Genomic DNA, 20,993 nt, shown 5'->3' with positions numbered 1-20,993 from the left:
AATAGTTTGCATTTTCTAGAATTTTATATAGATGGAATAATACAGTACATGTTAATTATTGTCCAACTTCATTCACTCAGCCTAAATATTTTAACTTCACCCATGTTGTTGCATGTACCAATAGTTCATTCCTTTTTATTGCTGAGGGGTATTCCATTGTATAGATGTACCATAAACTTGTTTATTCAGTCACCTGTTGATGGACCCTGGGTTGTTTCCAATTTTTGCCTATTATGTATAAGGATGCTGTGAACATTAATGTACAAGTCTCTGTATGGATATATGTTTCATTTCTCTTAGGTAAATACTTAGGAGTAGAATGGCTGGGTCATTTTATAAGAGTATGTTTAACTTTTTAAGAAACTGCCAATAGTTTCCCAAAGTGGTTGTACCATTTTACATTCCCATAGGATTGTATAAGTTCCAGTTGTTCAACATCTGCACCTACACTTGGTGTGTTTAGTCTTTTTGATTTTAGCCATTCTGATATATGTGTGTATAGGTATTTCGTTGTGGTGTTAATTTGTATTCCTCTAATGACTAATGATGTTGACCATCTTTGCATGTGTTTATTTGCCATCTGGATACCATATAATATTTTCAAATTAAGTCCAAGATCACATTATTATTATTTTGTAACTAAAATTTCTCTTTGTATGTGAACTACTTCTAAAATCAAATGTTTTGGTATCATGTACTTACAAATTTACTTTTGAATTTAAGTAGGATTTTACAGTCAGTCCTGTCAACGCTTCACCTTATTACCAGTGAAAATTCCTAAGGAATGAATACAAACACTTGAAAATTTATTTTCTGTATTAATGACTAAGAGTAGCAAGAGTTCCCTGGAGAGCAAAATGATAATCTTGAGTACACATACAACACTCAAATGTCAAAATGACTCCAAGTTTTATTTCTGCTAGTTTCCATGTGCTAAACATCTTAGAAATAATTTCATTATCTTTAGGGGCTTAACATCCTTTTCCTGCACTGAGCCAAAATAGGTTCACCAATACAGAAGACATAAGAATTTATCAAATAATTAACTAGCAGAGAGAAGGATAAAATTACTATTTTAGAACAAGCAATGGAATCTTTTATGGATTTGTTACTGCTTGTAGATTACAAATTTTAATTGTGTTAGGTCTGGTGATATTTAATTAACGTACACTGAAGAACAAACATCAAAATGGGTTTTACATTATTTTTTGAATAAAAATTATTTTGTATCGTGATAGAATACAGGGGAAAAAAAACCCCAGGGAAGGTTTTATAAACAACAAGAAGAAAACAAACAAACAAAAAGGTGCCGCATGGTATAGTAGGAAGACAACGGTCCTGGAGTTGAAAGACTTTTGTTCAAATTCTGGGTCATTTAGGTCTAGCTGTATGACCTTACATTCTCTCAGTATCACTTGTGCCTTTTTGCAAACTAATCTTATAGGATTGTTATGAAGATTAAATGAGATGCTGTATAGGTACATGTTTGGTTTCCCTGAGTTTTAATAATCACTTTTATTAGTCAAGACATGGAAATCTCCGACATAAAAAAGTTTAGGAGCTTTTAAAAGTGTGTGTGTGAGAACAAATAGTTTACTAAATAATCTTGGCTATTTTCTAACTGAAAACATGTTCCTATTACATAAGAAAAAAGGTAAAAATAGAACAGTGAGAATTACAGAGGAACAAATCTGTAACACATTTTTAATTTTTAAAACTTACTTTATTCATTTCCAAAAAAGGTGAACCTAGTTACAGTATGTTTTTGAATAGAGAGTCTAAGGCTGTTATGTCCAGTACAGTAGCCACTAGGTAAGATATATTTACATATTTTAAATATAATAATATGATAAATATTTAAATATAATTAAATATTCAGTTGTACGAGCCACATTTCAAGCACTAAACAGCCAACATGTGGCTAGTGTCTATCACATTGGACAGTGCAGATATAAACACTGCCCTCACGGCAGAAAATTCTTATTGGACAGAGCTAGTAGGGGGTCTTTCCTTATTACTACTACTGAACTGAGGCTAAAATCTAACTAAATTTCACTTAAAATGAAATTGTTCAACATTTTAGGCATATGTAACAGAAAAAATTTCCACTGCTTTTTAAGAAAAAGGGGGGTTTCATTCCCTTTCTCAAGCCCTTTGTAGTCTTTGCAGATAGTACAACTGTGATCAAGTCTCTGGCTGACGCCTAGTGTGTGTGTGTGAGTGAGAGAGAGAGAGAGAGAGAGAGAGAGAGAGAGAGAAAGAGAGAGAGAGACAGAGAGAGAGAGACAGAGAGAGAGAGACAGAGAGAGAGAGAGAGGGCCTGGGGAAAGCGGCTTGAAAGATACATGTCATGTCTGGATTCTAGAGCCAGAAACAGGCATTGGAGCTGATTTTTAAAGCACTCCCCAATCCACAGAATAAACTCTTCTTTTTCCAAAGTCTACTTTTTTTAGTTAAGAGTTCTTGATAACAAGGAAATTAATGACTCAAAAGTGAAAGCAGCTAACAGAAGATTGAAAGCTAGAGAAAAGAAGTCCGACAGCGGAGGGACCCTAGGACTCAGAGGTGTGATCCTGTGGTGATATATCTGGGTGTTTTTTTGGCCTCCTAACATATCCTCACCTGGGTGTGAGAGCAGCCCACAACCTGGAAACTCCCAGGGGAGCGCAGACAAAATGACCCCCAAGAAAAGCCTCCTCTCTTTAGCCAAAGGACTGAGAAGAGGTTGGCTCTGCAGGACAGAAGCCTTTTGACTTCACCCACTCCATTCCAGGGGATCACCATGAAAGAAGCCAAGTTCCTCCCCCTCAGAACACTTTCTACCAAACCAGCCCTGCCTGAAGCAAAGAAGAGCAAAGAGGTGGCACCCCACCCCTAGAGAACAGGGGCAGGATTACAAAGAAGAGGCAGCTGGGGAAGGAGGGGCTTTGGCACATCCCTAGTATACCCATGTGTAAAACCAATGACAACCAACAGAGCAAGAACTTTGAGACTAAACTATGGTTTATGAAGTACCTCCCAGGTTCCAAATGAGCCTCTGGGTAGCATACAAGTGGGACAGACTAGATGAGTATTACAAAGGCATTGAAAATGAAATTGGCATTTGAATCACAGCCCATAGAAGTGGACTAGGACATGTGTTCTGAACCTAATTGGGTTAACTGCCTACCAAAATAGAAGATTTAAATAAGAATCATAGTCTAATAACATAATAATACTAAAAATGTGCAGCAGAGTATCCAGAAGTACTCTTCATACTAAGAACCAAGAAAATCTCAACTAAATTAAATTTAAATTTTGAACGTTTAAAATACATCACTTCCACTCTACATGTTTAACCCCTTCTACAGGCTTCCTAATTCTGAGTATCTTGAATCACTCAACTGAGCCTCATCAATTTTCCTTCCTTAATCGCTCTTGGTCTGGGTATTTCTTTCCCACTCCCACTTTTACTCCCTGCTCCAGGCCCCTGTCGCTTCCTAACTGGACAGCCCAGCTTCTATAGGATCTCTTTGCTTCTACTGCTTGCATCCCGACAGGCAACCCACCTGTGCACAGTGTCCACAGGAATTATATGAGCATACTGCTTGCCCTGTATCATTGCTCAAAAGCTTGCAGTAGCTTTTAACTCTCTATACCCTAATATCTAAAGTACTTAGTTTGGCATTCTAGATATATTCTTCCTCAAATCAAATTTTCAGGCTACTACTACTGCAACCCTTCAAATAGCTGACTTTTGTATTATGCCAGTGTACCCTGACCCCATCCCTGAATGCCCTGAACACTTATAATGTTTTGCCTGTGCTCCTCTGTACCTCCCACATGGGCCCCCTTCAGTCCTACTAACATGTTACGTGCAGCCCTCTCTGGAGCGCTGGCCTACAGTGACCTCTCATGCCCCGCATTAGTCTTCCTGGGCTCATACTTCTGTATTCTTGTGAGGTGCTTCTCACGTGTGACTTCTTTGAAGTTATCTTTCTGTTTCTTTATGTTATATTAACAGCATTTGAAAATTCATTTCACGGGCTGACTATGCCTTTCTCTCTAATAGGTTGGGAAGTTTAATGCATAGCAGACTGAACTCTATTTCTAGTGAACACCTCTTCTGCTCACCATTCACTAAGGTGAAGTGGAGAGAGAGATACGGACATAGTCAAAAAAATTTTTTTAATAAAATTATGCTTAAATTATGATTCCTGATATTTTCTAAACAGATGAAATCATAAGATTGAAAAAAAAAAGTCTGTTAAGGTACCTCATACCAGAAAACAAGTAAATAATAACAACCTCAAAGCATTATAAAAATGAGACAAAAGAAAAAAAAATATTTTTCTGTATTAAACAGTCCTACCTGAAACTAAAAGTAATGTGATATGAATTCAGAAAAATGTCTATAGCAACGTGTCTTACACTTTAATGAAGTACTTGATTCACCGTCCCTTGTGCACACTAGATGCTGAATATACTTTTAATTGGTGTGTTGATTGATTTTTCCAAAATTCAAATTGATTAGCCTAATATAAATACCCTTTTTGTCTTTATTATAGTCAACATACTTGGAGTCTATATATATTAAGGCTACAAAGCGTGTGAAAAGAGCTCAGTCGTTTATAAGAAAATTACAATCTTATTTGGCCTTACTTTTGTTGGAATGAATATTTACAGCAAACAGCACTAATTTAGATAAAAGTGTTAAATACATATAATTTAACAACCACAAGACACTCACATAGTAACTGGTCTATTTACTCAAATTCCCTTTTGAGATGGTATGATTGAACAGGACTTTTTTTTGTGGTTTGCCAAAGAAATAATAATTGTTTTGGACATAAAACAATGGTATCATGACTTTGGGTACTCTTCATTACAAGGATTTTCATCATTTTATTTCTCTACATTGCAGTTATTCAGGAGTTTTTCATATTTAAACCATAGCTTAAATTTTTTTTTTTTTTTTTTTTTTTTTTGCAGTACGCGGGCCTCTCAGTGTTGTGGCCTCTCCCGTTGCGGAGCGCAGGCTCCGGATGCGCAGGCTCAGCGGCCATGGCTCACGGGCCCAGCCGCTCCGCGGCATGTGGGATCCTCCCGGACCGGGGCACGAACCCGTGTCCCCTGCATCGGCAGGTGGACTCTCAACCACTGCGCCACCAGGGAAGCCCCATAGCTTAAATTTTAGCCATTGCTAAATTACCACCACTTATATGCACAGAAATGATTTAAAAGTATACATGGAAAAGTACTGAAATATAAGCCTGTTCTCATCAGCTAGATAATATTCTCATTGAATTCTTCCATCTTCAGATAACACACTGCAGCGAAGGTAAACTGTAGTTCAGACATGGCACGTGACACTAAGCTCAAACAGCCTCCTGGAATTTTTTCATTTAAGTTACGGACACTTTTTGTCTTTTGTCTTTCTGGTGCCAGAAATCTATTGTGTATTAAGCTCAGATTATTTGGAAAAAGAACTATAATCATTGCAGGGATAAGGGTTTCCAAAAATAAATGTTATTAGTCAAGGTATGCAAGATAATGAAAGCCAAATTTTCTAAAGGATCTTAAAAATGACTAATATGGCTGCCATTTTCACTGTTATTTGGCATTTAAACTAGCTTCAAACAAACAAAAGATCCCCATTATGAGAAACTGAGGCAAAGGAAAAATAGGAGTCCCCCCAAATGGTTTATTTCTGGGAGAAAATAAGTACAAGAAAGTATCTCAGAACTGTTTACTCTTTTCAGGAATAGCTACAACTGGGGAAATTCAAGTCAAGAATAACTAGAACCAAGTATCAGAGGGTTGAATGCAGATGTGAGAAGTAATATTCTTAAGGAGAATCAAGATCCACTGGAATCTCAACATTGTTTGATAATATTATTATTCCTTGTCATCGCTGTTAAGATACATTATTAATCTATGTTTAAATATACATTATTATTTTGCATAATTTCTGGGGAGGTAGCATGGTATAGTAGTATGAACATTTATTCATTCATTCACTCATTAAATCATTAACTAATATTTATGAGCACCTACTACATGTCAGACACTTTCAAAGGTTCTATACAGAAGTGAACCAACTGCGAAAAATTCCCACTCTTATGCAGCTTATATTTTATGGGAGTAGACAGATAAAACAAATAAGTAAAATATAAGTATGTCTCATGGTGACCAACACTATGGAAAAAACTAAGGCAGGGAAGGGGGATAGGGAATACTGGTGGCAGGGAACATTCCTTCTCTCAAATTTTAAATTGGGTGGTCAGGGAAGATCTTACTAAGAAGCTGATGTATAAGCAAAGACCTGAAGATGGTGAGGGAATAAGTCATGAGGATACCTTGGGGAAGAGTATTCTAGGGAAAGGGCACGACTAACACAGAGGCAATGAGGCAAGTATGGGCCTGCTGAGGAACAGCAAGGAGGCCAACGTGAGGGAACAAAGTGAGAAGAGGAGAGTAGTAAGGGGTGAAATGAGACAGGTATTGGGGAGCAAAACTGTAAACTAAATTAAGAATACCTCAGGGGACAGGGCCTAGCCTAAAGGTATAAATTCAGGGTGTACAGATAGCATTTAAAGCCATTAAAACTAGATGAGGTTTCCAAGGGTCTGAGTGTAGACAGAAGGAGGAGGGGCTGTGGCACCCCACTGTGAAGACCTGGCTGGGGGAGATGAGAAAGAATCAGCACCATCTGAAAAGGAGCAGCCAGAGAGGTAGAAGGGAAACCAGGAGAGCAAGGTGTCCTGAAGCCAAGGGAGGACAGTGTTTTGGAAGGATGGATGTCAAATGTTGCTGATATGCCAAGAGGGAGAAACCTGATATTTCGCCACTAGACTCAGCAATGTGAAGGTCAGCAGTGACTTGACAAGAGCTATTTTAGTGGAGTTGGTAGGATTGCAAACCTGGCTAGGGTGGGTTCAAGACAAAGAGATGGGAGAAACTGGAGAAAGTGAGTAGAGATAAATCTTTCTAGGAGTTTTGCTGTCAAGGAGAGCAGAGAATAGGGGTAGAAGCTGGAGGGGGTGGTAAGGTCAGGAGAAGATGTGTGTGTGTGTAATAAAAATAAACTGTAGCTTGTTAGATCCAACAGAGATAGGAAGTTGATGATGCCAGTAAGCGGACACATGTGAGAGCAGTGACCTTGAGTAAGTGAACTGGATAGGATCTTGAGTACAAAGGAAGGGGGTGTGGCAGGCTGAATTAAAATCCTGGCTCCACCACTGACAACTTTTGTGACTTGAGGCAAGATTCTTAACCTCTCTGAGGCTTAGTTTTCTCACATGTAAAGTGAGAATTTCCTGGAACTGTTGAGCAGTGTAATGTCTTCATCAAATAGTACTGTCTCATTGAAGTCCCAAGTTATACCTTTAATACTTCATCAGCAGGATGGGATATAAAAAGAACTTTTAAAATCTGCCTTTTTCCTAAGACAATAAACCCATATCTAGTATCTACTGAAATAAAAATAACGCTATGAAGTACACATTCACACCCAAAATAATGATAATCACTTTTTAATTATCACACAGTTGAGTGCTATTTCCGTTGTTCATGTTGCACATCTTTGGAACATGTGTTGGTAGAGAACAAATAGGCCTTCCTCCCTGATGGATTCTGCCTTAATCCGCTTTTGTACCCTCTTGTGATGAGAGCTGAATGTCACTCGAATGGTACATCCTCTTAGATGTTTACAGAGGATGTACAGAAACAGCAAATAAGACGAACAAAACTGTAACGAAAAAATGCTCAGGAAAAAAAAAAGGGTGGAAAGGGGCACCTTACAGAGCAATGCATTCCTGTCACTGGAACTGTTTAAACAAAGTGTAGATGGCCACCTATGAGCTCATGTACCTTAAGCCATGGGTGATTCAGCGCTTCATAAACAGTGATCCTTTCAGCAGGATCCAGCATCAGCATGCGGCGTACTAGGTCTTTGGCACTTTCAGAGATATGGCTCCACTGCCTTGGATTCATCTGAAGAGGAGGAAAAAGGAAAATTACAGTTATGTCCAGTGAGAAGTTAACATTCTCTGTTATTTAATATTCCTATGCTGTTTCAACAGGAATAAAATTCTTGGAGCAGGGTGGAGAAATCTGATTCTAAAGGCTTGCTTTCTAAGGAAGAAGAGGACAGATACAATTCTTTTTCTGTTGTTGTTCAATACATGAGAATTTGCAGGAGTAAATATTTGTTATACATGTTCTTCTTGTTATATATGTAATAATATTTTTAATAATTGAAGAATAGAACATTCATGATTCCAGGTTCTACCTCAGCTAAAATAAAGAGTCTAGAATGTAGACTCTAAAAAGGTTAGAATACTTTGATCCAGAAAAGACTAAAATAAAATTTTAAAATTTGAAGAAATATTTTTAATATTTTGCTTTTAAAACTTGGAATTGGAAGTAATTGTGAAGCTATGCAAAGTAGCTTTTATTAATAGGAGACTTTGGTCACTGTATGTCATTTTCAGTATTTAGGAAAAAATATACCATTACTAAAGGCCTTACAAAAAACCCAATTCACTTGTATACTGTTCTTAAAGAAGTTACTTTTCTTTCTCTTTTAGAGATGAGACAACTAAGCCACAAGGTAAATTAACTAAAGTCAAACAAAAAAATTATGAGTTGTTCCTAAGACACACAACTTGTGAGGAAGGCTGTGGATCTATGAGGAAAAGAGTTGGAAGGCTCCTGGGAAAAGGGGTATGTCTGAGACCAGGAACCAGGAAAAAATGGAAAGCAATGCTTAGGGCTTGGAGTTGGGAAGGTAAGTGGGGACAGGAGGGTAGAGATGGAGTAGGGTCTCACTCCCTATTTAATATGAGGAAACTGACTGATTGGGTGAGCTCATGGGAGCTGCCTGGCGCCAGGAGCTTTACGCAATGCCATGGCTTTAAGTGGCAGAGACCTTTGTCACCTCCTAAGGGAGAAAGATGCAGAATAAAGTCCACAACAGGTTAAAGGCAAATGAAATCACAACTTGCATCACAGTACACATGAATCATTATGATCCCGCCAAGGGTTAGTATTAGACATTTCGCTCTGGCTAATGCAAGGCTTTGTTCTAGTAGAGGTGGAGTGGAAAACGTTCCATTTTCTTTTTCTAACAGGCAGAATTCCAAACGATAGTCACTTCTCTTGTCAGATTACTTAATTAAATGAATACCATGAGACTGTTGAAATATTGTCATCCTACTGAAATTGTGATCAGTTGACGAGTTTGAAATAAGGAAGTATGTGATTAGATGGGGCTTAGATAGCCTTGCTTCCTCTTCCCCATCTTGGAGCTGATGTAGTCTTTAAAGTCTGAATGATCTGTCCTCAGGAAAGGGGTTAAGAAATCATCTGAAAGTGGTGGTAAGACTTCTGAAGTGAATAGAGGTTGAGAAGTATACTCCGCAGTCCTTTTTATGAGGAAGCCCAATCCAGGGTTTTCTCTTCCTTTGGCAGAGAAGACTAGTTGAAATTAATTTGGGAGGTTGAGTACATAAGGGGGAACAAAACAGGGCTATAAAACAGTCTCACTTATTTGAATACTAAAGCCAGGCAGCTAAGGACTCCTGCTGTGTAGATACCAACTGGCTATCCAGAAATAAGTGATATAAGATGACACTGTATCTTTTAGAGACTTTGTGAAATATATTTCTGTCCTTTATAAAAAAATTAATTGAAATTAAATGTTAGCATATATTTTAGCTAAATAGTATTCTCCCATATTGACCTTAAAAGATCAAGTAAGCTAGTAAACAAGAATAAAAAGTTAAATTAAAATCATTTAAGACCAGTAGTAGTTTATAAACTATGACAATTTAAATGTACTACATTTAAATTATGTCATCAAAATTTTCTTGAAAATACTCATAGAGATCAAGGATTTTAATATTTATTTTGTTAAGGGCGACCAGGGTGATAAAATGATATTTTTGAGATCTGCTTCAAAATAATCTGGTAGCATGTGGAATATAGATAAAACAAGGCTGGCTGTACGTTGATAAGTGTTAAAGCTGGGGGTTCATTATACTATTATCTCTACTATTTTGTTTGTTAGAAATTTTCAGTAATAAAAAATGTAAAAATAAATGCAGACACAATCACAGCACAGTATTTTTTTTAAAGGCCCAATAGGTTCATCACTGATAGTAGAGATGGATCTATACTTCATACTAAGATGCTGAAAACCTGAGGCTTTTGTAAGGAAAGCCATGAATATAAGTGAGAGGTGAGGTTAGCCAAGTAATAGTAAATACGAATTAACCTCAAAGCTTCAAACCCCCAGGTACAGAAATTATGGTATAGCTGCCACCATCCATCTGACTATATTATACTATAATGCTAAGAATAGGAAATTTTCAAACAAATTTTTGGACATATGTGAACAGTCCAAGTTTTTTTTTTAAACAAAGAAACAAAGATAACTATTCAATGCTTTAAAAACAGACAAAATCAAATACCAGAAGCTGTTGGAATGAAGCACATTGCCTTGGAAACCAGGAAGTTAGCAACAGAACAAACACAAAAGAAGAATTCTATTATTAGCGAATGCTTATAACTCAAAAAGGCAGGTGGGAGATTTTAATATATGGTACCTACGTCATAAGCCGCTGTGAGGATGAAAAGAGTTAATATAAGTAAAGTGCTTAGAATAGTTCCTGGAACATAGTAAGTGCTATGTATGAGTTAGCTATCATTATTGCTAGTATTATTATTATGCTGATGCATTATTGTGTTTATTTTCATATGCTAGTATCTGTGATTTCACTTGGCAAACTTCAACCAGAAAGCCATAACCGTGCATTCCTGATAGCCACTTACAATTTCAAGGGATTGGAGGAGGATGATTACTTACAAGCAGTTTCCTGAGACTTTTAGTTACCTTGAAAGGATTGATTTTACTCCCCAGTGGTCAACTGACTCTAAGAGAAGCAGAAAAACCTATACTTAAAACATCTTTCTCTGTTAACAGAGTTTTGGCATATATCATAATCCAAATAAAATAAAAGACAAACCTGTATGCCTTTATAAGCTGATGGTACATAAAGCCCAAGGGAAAAAAAGTACAGACCATTCTCACCTTCTCACTTCCACAAGCTTCAGTTATGGCTTAAAGGATAAGGCTACAACTCTGAAACTACTTTACCTTTCATTTCTTTTTTTTTCTTTTTCTTTATTTGTTTCAAGTCCCATGTAAAATTCTAACATAACTGAGGAATTGGAAAAAAAAAAACTTTAGGGGCCTCACAGTTTTGGAGTGTAGTGTTATATAAACCTGTGTGTATCGTTTTATGTTGCCAGGCATGGCTGAAAATGAAACAGTGATTCTGTTGAACAGAAAGTACATGTGTTAATAATAACGGGAGGAAAAAGAACTTCCTCAAAATAAGCTGCCCTGATTTGATATCCAGACACATACTCCTCTGTGCTTCCCATACAGAGCATCCTATTCCGTCAGCCATACAAGGTAGTACAGGGCAGTAAAGTATAAGAGCTCGGGTAGTGAAACCAACCTTAAGCGTATTTCTAAGAACCCCCTAGGTCTTTTTGGTATAGCCACTCATAATGTCAGTAATGACGTCTTAAATTACTTGGTAATGAAAGTAATAATGTACTAATCAGGAGTCTGTGAATAGTACACGCAGTTTCCAATTCACAGTAGCCAAAGATGAATATAAATATTTAAATCACACCAAAATGGCTCTAAATTATATTATGAAATGCCATTGTGATATTGGCATTTCAGTTTATCCTGGAAGGTAAATGGCAAATTTTTCAGCTGTGCTGGCTGACTACATAAAATGCAATAAAATAACACGTATGATAAAGCAAAATCAAATAAAGGCTAATAGACACTAAATCTAAAATTAAGAGTGACTAATTACCTGGATGAAATTTCCATTTTAACTTTACAAATCAAGCAAAAGGTAATAAAAATAAAGCCCTTTTCTCAAATTACACAAAGAAGGGCCAAAGAAGTTTATTTTCCAGCTTAGCCTGAATAAGTGGGTTCGGTCACCAGACAGCTAATGGAAACTATAAAATCTGGGCACAGGTTTGTCACAAACACCTTACCCAGGGTAAAATAAAAGGTCAAATTTGCTCACAATAAATTCCAAGGAGCAGTCCAAATTCTTTCCCTGAGCTAGAATTTTATTTGAAATAAGTAGGGCACTAACCAATTTCTTTGACTTAGCTAAAGAGGCAGTTTCGCTAGAATGTACTTGTGGTAAAAAAATTTGATTTTAGTGTGGCTTTATGACTCTGAGAGCCCAGGACTCTTACACTGTTGATTTAGCACATGGAGGAAAAGGGGAACATCCATCTGATCTCTGGTTTTTACACTGTATCAAAGACGAGTGGGGACCCTGTTTTCTGGACTGAACACAGAGTTGGAATCCAAATACATGGGATAGACTTTAGAGGCAGCACAGAGGGAATGAGAAGGGAGGGGTGAGGCAATAGTTGTTTTAAAGCCAGTCACCTGGATGACAGTTCGGCCGATAGGGTCAAATTTATTTGAGGCCTTTGTTGCCTAACAAGGCTGGTGGATCAATGATGCAAGCATCTCTGACTGGGTGACTATGTGACAACCAGAAAGTAATCCAAAGACAGACAGCAACTTCAAAACACATTTTTCAGAATAATTTAATCTCAATGGAAAAATAAAACGTTCACAATATGTTACCTTATATTTTCCTTTAATAATGCCTTCAAACAATCTTTCCTTGGTTCCATAAAAAGGCAAACAACCGCTTAGCAGGATAAAAAGGATCACGCCACAACCCCAGACATCTACAGGTTTTCCGTAAGGCTCTCTTTTGACAACTTCTGGGGCCATAAAATGAGGTGTTCCAACTCGTCCTACATTTAAAATGACAACATCAAGGAAAAATGTTTACATAAAATGGGCTTTTTGTTTCCCATTTGAAAACTGAAAATACGAGAACAATAACAGTGTGAATGACAAGGTTAACAATGCAAATATTCTCTTACCACCTCTCCCCTCCTCTATAAAATCAAGGAAAAAAGGCAGAAAGAAAAAAATTTTTATCTAATCACGTCTTGAAAGTATTGAGCCCAGGAGAGGTACTTTGTCTTCTAACACTGTTACTTCCTACTGAATTCCATAGGATGCATGGTAAGTATTTACCTATTTGTTGCTTCATGAAGAAGTTGTTTAAATTTTCTAATTTTCACAAGTTTGAAAATTACTAAAAATACAGAGCAGAGGCAGGGGCGGGGGGGGGGCAAGTGAGAAAATATCTGTAGAGGAAAAGATTACTTTTGACTGTCAAATAGAAATTCTCAAATTAAACCTAATGCTTAGAACTTTTATTTGGAATATGAATCTGAAATCCTGTTCGGTTGATTTTAGGAATTAATTGCAGCAATTACCAATGGTTAGTAAGATTTTGTTATAATAAGATTTTTTAGCTTCCTCCAAATGTTAACATTTGAACAGAATGAGAGCAAATATATGACATAAACCAAAGTAAAATCATGAAGCTCCTCCCATTCAATCTTCTTTGACTTCTATCTTCTTTGAAACGCTTTTTTCTTTTTTTCCTATCAAAGTTAGGTTTCAGGAAGGAATCTGAAAGCAGTTGTTTCTACACTAGTAACCATCTTTAACTCACCATCCCAAAAGAAGTCTTTTCTTCTACTGGAGAACGAAAGGCTTGTACCCTGTAGGGAAATTACTGTGGGAGGGGAACTGCCCACCAGACTTGGCAGCTCTTCTAGCTCTATGCAGGCTCCTCCTCTCCTCCCTTTCCCTCTACAGCCCCACCCTCATCATCACGAGTCCAAGATAATTTTTATTTTGAAGCTTGCACAAAACTTTATGTAGAGCTCAGAACTGTGATCAGAGTTTAAACACAGACCTCAGAGATCTTCTAATCCAGCTAGAGAGAATATATCATAAAAGTCTTGTTGGTGATTGTCAAACCTGGTTGGGATGAGAAGGATAAAGCAGCTCTTAGCTTGTGTCCTGGGAATATTCCTTTGCTGCAGATCATAATGGTTCCTCTCCTTCCCCCATAATAGAAGAGATTAAGTTCAGGGTTCAGGGAGTGAAAATATTTTTATTTAAAATGTATAGTAGATCAGTGAAAACTCTACTGGTTAGAAGGAAAAGATTTTTATTTCCATATTGCCCCATTTGGTTTCCTCAAGTAACAAAAAGAAGTTGAAATGATGAGAACTAAGCCTTCTACTTCATTAACAGCCTGGATAGGGCAGTGCCCTTGGAGAATTTGCCTTGGTCTGATGGACAGGAGCTGGTAAGAGTAGGGAAAAGCAGGGTAAGAGATCAGAGTACTGGTACCAGGGCACCAGCCAGGTACCTGCTGATGGTTGGGATACTGCTTTGAAACTCAACTTGACTCCTACTATTTCCCTTACAAGGCAGGACCAAGCATCTCAAAATGTAGGCCTCAATCTGGGACTAGTCAGAGCCACCACAGCCAGCCCCAGACATCCAGGGGAGGTTCTTTCCATTTATCCATATTGAAGACTACCCTGGTTCTGGAGAATTAGGGTTCATCCTTGAGGAATATACATGTCTTTTGGTTCAAGAATCTGCTCACAGATGAAAGGGGAAAAGACCATGGTAGAAAGAATACACAGGAATGATTTTTTTATTGCATGAAGATCGGGAGGTGTGAAAGGACTGGAGTCAACCTTTAACATACACCAACCTCCTCAATTTCCTGGTTTGTGATCACTTGACTTTTCCTTCTTTGTGGTCACTTGATTTTTATGACTTTGACCACAGAATTCTAAGAATGGGAGGCCAATTACCAAGCCAAATTAAATGTCACTGTATATGAGACACTTCCGATGTACATTTAAATGTTACCTTTTTTGATAATATAATAAAAGCTTATTACCTAGAACCTCAGGGTGGGGAGAGCTGTTCTGAATAGGTACGCATTCAATACTTTAGGACCTGGATCTTTACGCACCGAAACCTTTTTACTTTAATAATTTTGGACGGCTCTCTTTGTACAATTTCCTGACTTCTCTTACACAAGATGCTGTACATAATTTAACCTCTTCTTGATGACTCAGAATTATCATTGTGGATACCAATGAAAGAACTCTGGTATGGAACCAAAATTGCCCTTGGGAACTTCAGAGGTATGCAAGGGTTCATTTCTTCAGTACCAAAAGGCTGCTGTGCTTTCCAACTTTTGGTGTCTGCTCAATGTATTTCTTTCTGTCAGCCTTTCATTTCTTTTCTTTCACTATGCTTACTCTAGCCTTGTCTTCTCCTAATTTTTGCATAAAATCTGCTATAAACTGTAATCTCATTAGAAACCAGATTCTTTCATTTAGTAAAAATTTCCTAAGTGCCTGCTAGGTCCCAGACACAATCTAGGACCACTGTGGGCATACAAGAGATAAGCCATGGTCCCCCCCTCTTGCCCTCACAAACCTCAGTCTTTGATATAATTACAAATCCCTGCATCAAATGCTACATGGAGGTATGTAGCCCAGATAGCTATGGTAATATGGGAGAGAAGGAATAGGGTTACCTCACTTGGGATGGTGAAGATCAGCTTGCTTTTAAGAGATGATTGTTAGCTCAGCTTTCAAGAATACTTAGTTAACTAGATACATAAAATGACAAAAGGCGTTCTAACCAGAGGGAAGAGCAGGTGCAAGGTATGAAGGAACACGAATCCACAAAAGTTTCTGAAAAATGGAAGCACGTCAGCCTCAGAGTGTGTCTTTAGATGCTCACTTGAGAGAACCATGAACAGGTATTAAGGGCAGGAAATGCCTTGCTGCTATTATAATTATTTCCTAGGTTCCTAGATATATTCTGGATAAGTGAGTTTTCCAAACAACTGAGTTTCAGATAGGGGAAGTGTAAATATACGTAAATGGTTTTTACTATATGGAACATATAAAGGAGAGAATTCCTTTCTATTTGGAGGACTGAGTGATCAAAGATTCTAATCTGACAGGAAAATAGCTTTCTGTTAAATATTAGCAAATGAGCTGATAAATAGTAAAATTTTTAAAAGTATTGATACCTTAAACAACATGAAAGCTTTTTATAAGAGAAATCATTTATCCCTTATCTACATCTGTAGACTGTATTTTAAAAGACATTACAATGCTTGAAGTAGTTATTTCAAGACTGCAAGGAAAGGTATGTTTAAGAAACGACAATATTTTGACCATCACAAAGCATTTTAATTCTAGAAGAATTGATAAAAATAAATTTTGCATAACTGACACACTGTGGGTTAAAAATCAGCTTTAAAAATATACAATTTAGGGGAAAGATTCATGGACTTTAGGAAAATAGATTAACATGTAAAAAATGTCTGGGTAAATCAAATGAATCCGTTTTTCCCCTTCAGTTGAGATGCACAGTAAAATATGAAGCCCATACCATTTTAAATACTAACAGGATGAAGATCCAGACCAAGAGAAACAAAGACACTATAATATATATAGCATATAAAAGGAATATAGCATATATTATATAGCATATATAGCATATAGTATATAGCATATAAAAGGAATTCGTTTTATTTCATATCATCCCATCAACCGTGAGGATGCAATCGTCAGAAATTATGTGTTATTTAATTGTGTAGTCTTAACATGGGGATGAGTTGTACAAATACCGGATTTGAGAGAGTTAGTTCAACAGCAACGTTTGTTTAAAAACAACAATTTAAGATTTGTAGTTGATTGCACGATTAATATGAGCCAGCAGTGTTACAGCGTTGTCCAAAAAGCTCATGCAGTTTGGGGAGCCTGACAGAAATGTAGATCCACGGCAAAAGAAGTGATAACCTCAAGCTTCTGTGCGCTTGGAAGTACCTGTATTTGTGCTCAGTTTTGGCTCTGTACTTGGTGCACAGTCAGGAGACTCTTAACCACTTTATGTGAGGAATGGCTAAATTAACCTAGGCAAATTAACTTGGATAGGACTTAGGGGAACATTATAGCTGTTTTCAAGCATCTGAATGACTATCATATGGAAGAATTAAAATTGTTTACTGTGGCTCCAAAAGTCAGAATTAGGACCACTGGGTGGAAGTTACAGGACGACAGACTTCCATTCAACGCAAGGATGAACGTTTCAATACTTAGGAGCTTTCCAAAAATGGAATGAACTGTCCTGGGACACAGTGAATTCTTTGCCACGTGAGGAATTAAACTAGAGCTCAGCCCTTTGCTGGGAATTTTATGAGAGAATTCAATCATTAGTTACAAGACTGGAGAAGTTAAGGCCCCTTCGAATTCTGAGATTCAATGATTCTGTGATTAAACTGTTCTTTGTTACCTGACCTTATGGTCAGTCCTCTAATCACAGATGAAAAATTTCAAAACTTTTCATTAGTTTTGAATTTACTAGTTCATTAGAATTAGAAGGAAAAAAATCAGTTTTCAAAACTATACTCAACTTGCAGTTTCTCAGATTCTTGGAAATGATTAGAAGAAAATGCAAAACTAGAGGGCTTCCCTGGTGGTGGAGTGGTTGAGAGTCCACCTGCCGATGCAGGGGACACGGGTTCGTGCCCCGGTCCGGGAGGATCCCACATGCCGCAGAGCGGCTGGGCCCGTGAGCCATGGTCGCTGAGTCTGCACGTCTGGAGCCTGTGCTCCGCAACAGGAGGGGCCACAACAGTGAGAGGCCCGCGTACCGCAAAAAAAAAAAAAAAAAAAAAAAAAAAAAAAGAAGAAGAAAATCTAAACACAATTTAATTTTAGAGGGCAATGTGGTAAAATAATGATTTAAAGAATACAACTATGACTCATGGCTCATTTTTCAGAAGATGGTCTATGTTAATACTGCTTCAATGTTTTAGTAACAGTGAATTAAATGAAATATCCTGTGTAAAAGATTATTATTTTGATATTTATCATTTGTTAGGTATTTGAATTTAATACTGTTGATATTGTTCCTCTTTGTGAAGGCTGGCAGTACTTCGAGATGGAAAATATAAAGCAATGACTAGAAGATTGGTAGTCTGCAGAAGGGAGAATTAAGTAATCTGCAAAACTAAAGAACAAAACTAAAAACAGGGCAGCATTCTGAGCTGGAATCTACTGCAAGGAATAAATAAAACCAAATACTTGAATCTGTAATTACCATCCACCTTTGTACACTGGTGAAGAAAGTTTCCATTTGAACTTTTCTTCTTTTGTTTCTGGCATGGGAATTTTCTAATTATGTTTGTTTTGGCGAATAATAAAATCAGTCTGTACTCACATCTGCTTGCTCTTCCCAAATACACAGATTGATGGCTTCAGTGGGACTCTTTCACAAGTGGAAAGAGGAAAACAGTGTGAAATTAAAAATTAGCCATAGATGTAACCTGAAAGTAGTTAACACATTTTAGATTTGACTTCGTTTGGCCAGTTCAACTTTAAAAGTCACTTTGCCTCAAATATCATCTTCTTCCAATACTGTTTTAAGCTTTGTATGTTGGGTCTCTTCCCTGTTAAGTGTTGGGGATACAAAGAGTAAAAAGACAGAGTCTATTATCTTAAGGGACTAAAATTCTAATTATGACTACAGAATTATTAAATTCAAAACTACATTATGGCACTTTTGTGGGTGGGTTAGGGTGAGGTAGAATGCGGTATGAAACACTGAGGATGGACTAATATTTAGTCTGAAAGTTTTACACCAGCCTGAAAGTGACGAGGTTTTGAAGGAAATTTTAAAAATAGTGTTCTTACCTCCAGCTACAAGTCCAGACTCCCCTAATTGAATAGCTACCCCAAAGCCCCCAAGTTTAACAGGTGCCGAGTTTTCCTTTGAGGCAAGGAGAACACAGTGGGGCTGAAAAGAAAAAACAAACAAACAAACCAAAGTTAAGGATTAACTGAAGACGAACAATTCAATTTACACAAAACCGAATAACATGACCATATTGTAATACTTTAAAAACTGGAATTACTTTGGATGCTTGAATTATTTCTCTATTCTCACTTCTGGCTGATTTCTCCAAAGACTTACCTGTTTTATCCAATATTTTTCAGGAATTATTTGTTTCCAAGACTAGGGTGTGGTGCTAGGAATTACTTAGGAAGCATGGATGTTCAAGACAGACATGTTTTCTGCCTTTTCATGCAATATTTTCTTCCTTTGAGTGACACTCTACATTTAAGGAAAAATATATTTTATACCTGTGTTTCTTGTAACCTCTGACTTGACCTACAGAGCCACTGTATCTTGGCCCTTAGGGGATGTTGACGGCCCTTTCTTTGTCCACTCTCCCACCATCCTATTTCTTTTCTTTATTCATTCCACCCCCAAGTAAGAAGAGTCAGATTTAATGACTTTAACTGAGCCTGGCTCCTGGGGAATTCAATGCTCTTCCTGGGGTCTTTTCTCTGGACCTGCCCTTCCTCTCTGTGGGAATGGGAGGTGAGAAAGGAGAAGGGGGAAAGGAGACTACTTGGCTGGCCTCTAGTCCAGGGTAAAGACAAACTCCCCGAGGAGCAGCTGCTTGACCAGGGCTAAGAATCATATGCTTTGTGGTCACAATGAGAGTTTCTTTGGAGGAGCTTGTCCTCTGCATCTGCCTCTTTCTGGGACCTTGTTGAGGCTGGTGTCAGGAAAGCATTTAATTGTAGGGAACTTTGGTCTCTGCTCAAATACTATGCTCCCCAACATGACTAACATTACATATGCTATGACCTGTTCTTAAAATACCAGTTAGTGAAAAAGGTAAGCCTCTTCAGGCTTGGAAGATAAAAGTATTTTTTATTCTGTCCTATACTTGCTCATACATAAAATGACACAATTTTAGTTCAGGTTTAGCCTACATGAGAGTGGGCATGAAGAGACCTGTGCAATAAAACTCTGAGCTGGTACACCCGGAGAGATGTTTGATGATGGATACGCAAAAGTGGGAGGGATCCTTACGCTGCCCAATGAAAGCATCAGGGTTCCACTCTGGAAGTTACTTTTTGTCCAAGGCTGTTTAAAGACCTTTACGATAGAGTCTAGCACAAAGAAAGATGAGCCCTTGAACATAAATGTATGTATGACTGTGTATGAGTTAGAGAAAGAGAGGAGAGAAAAAGCAAGTGTACAGGAATGGTGAGCAAACTGCAGGAAGACACAAAGTAGCCAGAAGGGTCTATGGAAGAACAAGCAAACCTCTATAGAAACCAATTGATAAAGAGTGCTCTCCCTCAATGAGAACTTTCAGCTGGTTCAAATAGAGATCAATGACAACAGACCTGAAGAAAAAAGCAATAGCCCTGGCATGATTGTAGTGTGGGGCACAGCAAATGAACCAGCCTAGAAAAGGGTGGCCATGATGCAGAAGAAGAAAATACAAACTAGACCCAGACAGGGTTTCCTGGCCAGTGTCTTCAACACCTTCTTAGGAAGGAATAGTAGAAGCTTAAATCAGAATCCCAGAGTATATACTTTATATAGTTTGTTGACTATATTTATGCTTAAGTTAATGTTACACTGAGATCTATGTATCCAGCAGCGCATGGATTCAGTCACTCTCAACAAACGCTTAAGTGAGATAAGTCATAAAATTGGAATTTAAGATAGAGAATAAACAAAGAAACCAACATACGTAAATGAATACAAGACTAGGTAGTGTTAAGTGCTATGAAGTAAAATTAGGCTGGTAGGGAAGTAGGTGTGACAGGTTTGAAGACTAGGGAGCTGCTATTTAATAAGAGAAGGGGTGTCAGAGAAGGCCTCTCTAATAGGGTAATATGTGAACACAGACCAGAATGAAGTCGCAGAGCAAACCACATGGAAGCAAGATCTTGGTGTGGAGGATAATAAGTACAAAGGCCCAGAGGCACGAAGGGGGTTGGTAAGTTTGGAGAAGAGTAAAGAAGCCAGTGTGTTGGGAAAGGAATGAACAAAGGGAAGAGTGGTGGAAAATGTGATTCAGATGATCAAAGACCCTGTGGTCTAGGGTTTTGAGGTCAAGGCCACAACTCTGGGTTTTAGGCTGAGCAAGATAGAAAACCACTGGAAA

The 20,993-nt window shown here is 37.7% G+C and overlaps 1 protein-coding gene across 10 annotated transcripts in view; it reads right to left on the bottom strand.

Annotated features, from left to right (window-relative positions):
* The window catches only part of CASK (calcium/calmodulin dependent serine protein kinase), a 387,139-nt gene that overhangs the window by 117,998 nt on the left and 248,148 nt on the right, over positions 1 to 20,993 (bottom strand). For all 10 annotated transcript variants that reach the window (XM_060002631.1, XM_060002636.1, XM_060002633.1 and 7 more), the window contains exons 6-8: positions 18,712 to 18,814; positions 12,683 to 12,858; positions 7,852 to 7,974 (exon numbers count right to left, since the gene is read on the bottom strand). In XM_060002631.1, the coding sequence (XP_059858614.1) occupies positions 7,852 to 7,974; positions 12,683 to 12,858; positions 18,712 to 18,814 (402 nt within the window). The remainder of the gene's footprint in view (positions 1 to 7,851; positions 7,975 to 12,682; positions 12,859 to 18,711; positions 18,815 to 20,993) is intronic.

Source organism: Delphinus delphis, chromosome X, assembly GCF_949987515.2.
Source record: "Delphinus delphis chromosome X, mDelDel1.2, whole genome shotgun sequence".
In the NCBI taxonomy this organism is placed as follows: domain Eukaryota; kingdom Metazoa; phylum Chordata; class Mammalia; order Artiodactyla; family Delphinidae; genus Delphinus; species Delphinus delphis.
This window is presented reverse-complemented; position numbering and strand designations above follow the sequence as displayed.